A 7,087-nucleotide genomic window follows, 5' to 3' on the forward strand; every position below is an offset into this window, starting at 1 on the left:
AGGGCTCCTGAGTATAAGGTTTGTATTTGAGCCTACTCTCCAACCCTAATTAGTAGTGCTGGGGTGTGTTTGCTGGGTCTGTTTTCTCCTGTTCTGGAGGCAGCACATTCATCGTGCTCAGGGTCAGGCTCCTGACAGTGCTTGAAGAAGCAGGGATTCCCACAGACAGAGTGTGCTCTAGCCTTTGAACAAGCTCTCCAGCTCTCAGATTATTTTTTAAAATTTGTTTTATTTATTGGGTCACATGCACTGTTCTCTATGCTGAGGGAATCACTCCTGGCAGAGCTCAGAGCACCATATGGAGTACTGGAAATCAGATCCAGGTTGGGCACGGTGATGATTTGAAGTGTGCAGGTTTCAAAGACTTAACAGTGAGGACTGTAGAGTAAATAGCCTTTGATTTGGGGGAGGGAACTGGTAAGCACATACAAAACAACCTTTAGTGTAAGGTTTAAGAGTATATACTCTGCTTGGTCTAAGTCCTCAACTCTTCCTCTGCTACTGTGACCTGGGCAAGTCAGTCTCTTGACTTTACTTACCTTTTCTGGAAGACGGATAATGATGTTATCTTCTTTATAGGGTTGTTGAGATGATTAAATGAGTTGTTATATGCAAAGTGCTCAGAACAGTTCCTGGCACATTGTAAGTGCTATATATATGTTTTTGTTATTGTTTAATATTACTATTGTTTGTAGTTACCACCATCTTCCCTTTTTCCGTTGGGGAAATTAGTAACAAAGAAATCTAGTGATTCCCTTGCATATATAATGTCTAATCAATGTCTTGATTAGAAATGAAATGGATGCTTATTAATATGAAACATTAAAACAGTCTGGAGAGATAGTACTAGGAATAAGGCACTTGACCTTGCACGTAGCTGACCTGACATTTGTTTTGTTTCTATTTTGGAGTCACACTCTGCAGTACTCAGGGTTATTCCTGGTGGTTGGGGTAGTATGGGGATCAAACCTGAGTCTGCCACATGCATGGCAAGTGCCCTACCGATTGTACTATTGCTTTAGCCCTGCTAATCCCAATTTGATCCTCAGCAGCACCTAAGGTCTCCCAAGCATCTCCAGGAGTGACCCCTAAACACCATCGGGAATGGCTCAAAAACCAGTGAAAATTTAACTGTTAAGTAGTAGTGAGCTATTAATAACTTGCTTCATTTTAAACCAGTTTTTTCCTCTTTTTTCTGAACTAAGCACAAGAGCAAGATGATGTGCTCCTTGTTAATTCAGATGAAGAAGGTCCTTCCAATAATGCTGACATGAGTGAAGAAGAGAGAACTCGAAAGAGAAAATTAGAAGAGAAAGAGAATGTCAGTGCGAAGAAGTCCCGCACAGAGCAGCCAGAGGAAGGTGAAGATATTATTGCATTGGATTAAAGAGCCGTGAGCAGTGCCTCACAGCTGTCCTTTCACTGCACTCGGCCATTGGGGCAGAGCCAGGTTATTTGTTTAAATCCTTTGTTCCAAAGGGGAAAAAATTGATACCAGTGACTTGAAGAGGATTCTGCTCCCTTTGAAAGCATTCATTTTGCTAGACCCATTAGAAACATTGCGGTATGTTTGCAAGTAGGATAGTTTTAAAGCCCTTTGAGCAAGTGTGCATAACCAGTCATGACGAGATGAAACAATGCAGTGCATGTTGTTGCCTTTCTAATGTAAATACCCTTCGGTATCATTTAATAGTTTTAAAATATTGTGGTTTAGTAAAGTTGATACCTGGTTATAAATATTATGCCTTTATTTTTGGTTAGAAGAAGAATTATTTTTAGCCTAGATCTAACCATTTTCATACTCTAAACTGACTGAAACAGATTAAAAGAAGTATCAAGTGCTATGCATTGAAACTTGTTTCTAAGAATGTTATCTAGCACTATGTATATTAATGTAAAACAATGTTAATTCCCTCAAGTTTTCAGCTTGTACTGCCTGGTATGTCTATGTAAGAGGCCAATTTTTGTGTATTGTTAAAGTTTCAGGTTATTTATATTCCATGTTTTGTAAGACTCAGATACAGCTATACTATGGACCAAATAAATGGCATCTGCATACTTTGTTACACGCGGCTGCTCTGATCTTGTTTCTCCTGTTTCTGTTTTTGTTTTTTGGGTCACACCTGGCGGTGCTCAGGGGACTATATGGGATACCCGGGTCGGCCGCATGCAAGGCAAACACCCTACCTGCTGTGCTATTGCTCCAGCCCCTTCTTCTGTTTTCTTGAATTTATATTTTGATGTTTGTTCAATGTCAATGTGTTAGTTTTTTTAAAAATATAATTTAAAAGTGGGCTGGAGTGTAAGGAACCTGTGTAGCTAAATCTATTTTGAACCTCTGATTGTAACTCGGGCATCACCAGGAGTCACTCAGCACAGAGAAAAGACCTCTGAGCACTTCTTACTGTGGCACCTCCTCCCCACCTTCCAAAATAGTACCTATTTACGTGTGCACGTATAACATTTATAATAGATAGGACCTTGAAAAGATCTCTGGTGGGGCTGGAAAGAAAATTAAAAGGATTAAGTTGCTTACCTCGAACGCAGACCCCCTCCCCACCCACACACACACACACACACATTTTGATCTCCAAGTAGAGTAGACCATGTGGTCCCAAACTCTGAGCCACTGCCAGGAATGAACTCTCAGCACAGCCAAGTACAACTCAAAAAATTTTATTTTATTATTTTTATTTAAAATCTTCATTTGTCATAGGTGAAAAATCATAGTGGAAACGTGTTTGTTGAATCTGGGTGGCCTTTTGGAGGAGGGAGAAAATGGGTATTGGAGCCACACTTTGCTGTAGTCAGGGCTTACTCCTGACTTTGTGCCAAGTGACATAGCCTAACTTCAACCTAAGGTATGGCAAGACTAAAACACTACTGATAGCCATCTCAGAAGACCCAGGCAAATATGCACAAATGTGCTTTGAGTTTTACCTCATTCAGTATCTTGCCTTTGAAACAGGCAGATAGTTTGAGAGGTGGGGTAGGTCCTAGCAATGAGTTCTTGGGGAGTAATAAAATAAGATTCATAGAAGTTACTGTTACTAGCCGTGAAGTAATCTAACGGCATTAAAGTAAACCCAGTTGCTTAGAATTGAGGTCTGGTAAGACATGCCAGTACCAGCCCAGAGAAGGCTAAAGCACCCTCCAGAGAGAAGATTCAGCAGGAGTAAAAGTGGTAAGATAAAGGTGGGCCATCAGAGGTTCTAACCTCTTTCCCTTGACTACACCCTAGCAAGGGAGCAGTTTGGGAGAAAACCAACTGCAAAGGCTAGCAAGGCTTTGGCCCATTTTTAGGGGCTTCCGCCTTTCTGGAGAAGCCCACGTTCGTTCTTGAGTAGATTTCTCTATGTTCATAATTCTGAACAAAATTTTACTTGCTCCTGTTCCTGGGAAACGTGGGTAAAAACCTTACTTTCCTGCAATGAGGGATTTCTCAGTCCAGCCTAAGTTCCACAGCTGCCCAAGAAATAAGGTGCCTGCGATCACTTCCCCACTGGGTAAAACAAGTGTGACTGTTACAGCGAAACATCTGCGGTGTGGAGCTGTTGGCGAGGCATTTGGTTTGTACCGTAAGATAAGTATGGATTTCCATGGGTCCTGAATTCTTCCCCTGGTGACAGGTGGATGGAGAGGAAAGTAGCAAACTCAGAGTTGCCCACCTCTCCCCCTGCACATGTCAGCTGCAACACCTTTGTTTTAGACCCCAGGCAACAGTTTCTTTGCCACTCATCCTTTTATGTTTTGATATGGAGCCACATGTTAAGGTTCTCAGAGGCTTTTCCTGGCTCTGCTCAGAAATTATCCTGAGTGTCCCTGCATGCCTGTCCAACTCCTGAACCTGGCCAGGAAGTGAAGTCCTGAGCACAGTTGGGTATAGCCCCAAAATTAAAAAAAGACGTGACACTGCTCAAGGGACACTGTGGTACCTGGGATTTCAGCCAGAGTCACAGCAGCAGGAACTGGCTGAAAGGCAAATGCCTTCCCTCCTGGACTATCTCCTTCCCTGCCATCTGCCATTAACTTCTGGTTTTGTGTTCTGAATCTAGAATGTTAGCAAAACTTCAGAAAGATGTGGGAAAAGAGCTTTCAGGAGCATTTGACTTCGTGTCTCCTTTGTAGCTGCCTTACTCTCAGCCTGAGTCTGCTCTCCCAATTCCCAGTCTCAGGATTTTACTGATTTTTGGTTTTTTGGGGGTGGATCACACCCAGTGATGCTCAGGAACTTTGGGCTCCGCACTCAGGAATTACTTTTGGCATTTCTCAGGGGTCCATGTGGGATGTTCGGATGGAACCCGGGTTGGTCACATGCAAGGCAAGCACCCTACCTACCGAATGTGCTATTTTTCTCGGGATTTTAGAAGATGCTTTCATATTATTCTGGGTAAAATATTCAAAATTACAGAACTATGTAACAGCCAAATATTAAATACTCCTCTTCCCTCACCACTATGTGTTCCCCCCCCAAAAAAAAAACCAACCCCTCCCCACCCACACCCAAACCAGAAAGAACTCTGGTGACTCACTGGTTTCATAAAGAACATTTGCCTTGGATGTATGAGGCCCTGCATTCAATCCCTGACACAACTTTGCAATATCCCCTTATAGAAATAAGTTTGGTTTGCTGTTTACTGATGATCAATTTTGAATTCAGAAAAGCTCCAGAAACTTGAATTTTAAACATTGTTTTGGCGGGGAGGGTATTGGGTCATCCATCAGTACTGGGGCATGGAGGTAAGTACTGACTAAAGCATGCACTCCACCCTGAGTCCAGAAGTTAGGAATATGGGGGAGTGGTACCACATCTGGTGGTACTTGGGGCTTCTATCCCTGCACTCTGTGATAACTGGGTGGGATTTGGGAATTGAACTCAGGTTGGTTGCGTGGAAGGCAAGTGTTCCGCTATCTCTCTAGCTCCAGGAGTTAGAATTTTTGAAATTCCATTCCTTAAAACCACACCCTGCCTCTTAAGACAATTATCAACATTGTGTTCTGGCATTTCATCTTTGTTTTCCTTCACATTTGAATGGGCAGAGGGGCCCATTTAATCTGTACAGCAGCAACCAAATGGCCAAAAATTGCAAGAAGTGGTCCTTGGGTCCCCTGAGTACTGCTTGGGAGGCCCCTTACCAAGTAACTCCTAGCTCTGCACTCAGGGATCACTCCTGGTTCAGGGCTCAGGAGACCATACTGGGTGCCAGTAATTGAACCCGGGTTGGATGGTGTGAAACAATTGCTTTGCCCTCTGTACTGTTTTTTCACCTATGTGACTTTTACATTCTGTACTGGGGGAAAAATTGAGCATGAGTATTTCCTATGCTTAAAATCAAAATCAATAAAGAGATTGAAAGTTAAACTTGGAGAGAGGAAAGATGGCTCAGAGGGCAAAGTGCATGCTTTGCATGCAGTTCCTTGAACACTGTGAACATGCCTGTCCCAAATGCCCAATAAAATTCGGAATGAGAAAGTATTACGGTTATTCCTGGGTCCAACACTGCTGCAGTTAGCTACACCCATCCTGCAGCATGCTAGGTTGTGACTTATGAAGAATTCTTTTCATCAGAATCTTAAGGAACTGAGTAGAGAGCCAAGTGTTTCCCAGGAGATATATGGGCACTTAACACTGCCCAGAGAGCATTTGCTTCATAATATATACTGTTTCTGACAATTATCCACTGGTGGCACATATATTTGAAGTGGATTTGCTCTATAGCCAAGGAAGTTGGACCTTTTCTTTTATAACCTTAAAATGAAGAAGGATTTGAGGGACTGGAGAGAGAGTACAGTGGTTAGGGCACTTGCCCTGCCCTGCCAGGGCTGATCCCTGAGCGAAGATTCAGAACTAATTCCTGAAACTTTAGAGAAACTTAAGGCATTGGGCATGTCCTGACATTCACATGATTCTGCGAGCATGGATAGCATACCTGACTGGCACTATGCTGTGTTTCTTGGAAAACTTTGCCAACCTGGCCAGCACAGGGGCAATGTGGGGGAAGTCTCTCAATGTGGTAGGTAGGACATGAGTGCTAGCATGTACATAAACCCGTCTTTTTTTGCAGTAGCACCGTCATAGGTGGTGGGTTGAGCGTCCGAGCACCCACATCTTTTGTTCTACCAAGTTTCCCAGGGGCCACTTCCCGCTGCAGTGAAAATTGTGAAAGCTACCGTCCTGCTCAGAAATGTGATTATAAAAAAGCTGTAGGAATCTGGGCTACCAAATCTGGAGCTACAAATAGCTCCTCCCCACGGAGCCGAGCCTTTGGCTGCCTGGTCTCTTGCTGTGTACAAAGTTTGGGCATACATCCCATTTCTGAGCGCAGGGTGAGGTTTCAGGGCAAGAAGGCAAAGGTCTCAGCTGGTTCCTGATGAAGAAAGCAACTGTTGTCAGATTCTAACTTTTAAGACTGGAAATGTCTATCCAGGGCTGCAGATAAGTGCCCCAAGAGAGCTAAGACACACCCCAGGATCAGAGGAAGCCGGTTGATCTGATTCAAAGAACTGAACCTCAGTGTGTGCTATGGCTCCGTGGTGGAGCACGTGCCTCGAGCCTCGAATGCAGGAGGCCCTGGGTTCTGTGCAGTAGACATAGCTCCTCAGTGTATAAGGGCACAGCCTGGCTGTGGTGCTGTGTGGTGTATGGAGGAGCTGAGGGAGAGAGGCAGGCATGTGTTCTGGCTCACAGTTTCCCTAGAAGAGCAACTGCAGTGCTCATTCAGGTGAGTAACCACTTCAGGCTAAGTGGAGAAAAGGGTGGATTCGAAGGAAGAATGGATTCATTCCTTTATGTGATAGTCTGACTGCATGCCCACTCCCTCTTCCTTTGTAATCCAAGTTCTCAGCCACATCTGCTTGACATCTGAGTGTGTCCTAAGATGAAAAGGTATTGTGTCCTATTGTGTTCATAATGGGGGTCCTGACAGTACAGACATGACAGAGTCTGGTCCCACACTGAGTTATTTAAGAACGTGGCTGATGGGGCTAGAGGGATAGCTTATTATTTTTTTTTCTTTTTGGGTCACACCCGGTGATGCACAGGGGTTACTCCTGGCTCTGCACTCAGGATATTACCTGGCGGTGCTCA

The 7,087-nt window shown here is 43.9% G+C and overlaps 1 protein-coding gene across 1 annotated transcript in view; it reads left to right on the plus strand.

Moving 5' to 3' along the window:
* Positions 1-2,066, plus strand: part of UBA2 (ubiquitin like modifier activating enzyme 2) — a 39,445-nt gene extending 37,379 nt beyond the window's left edge. The window contains exon 17 of the mRNA XM_004600714.2: positions 1,206-2,066. Within this exon, the coding sequence (XP_004600771.1) occupies positions 1,206-1,387 (182 nt within the window). The 3' untranslated portion in view covers positions 1,388-2,066. The remainder of the gene's footprint in view (positions 1-1,205) is intronic.
* Positions 2,067-7,087: the final 5,021 nt, after the last annotated feature.

This window comes from Sorex araneus, chromosome 8 (assembly GCF_027595985.1).
Source record: "Sorex araneus isolate mSorAra2 chromosome 8, mSorAra2.pri, whole genome shotgun sequence".
Taxonomy (NCBI): Eukaryota; Metazoa; Chordata; class Mammalia; order Eulipotyphla; family Soricidae; genus Sorex; species Sorex araneus.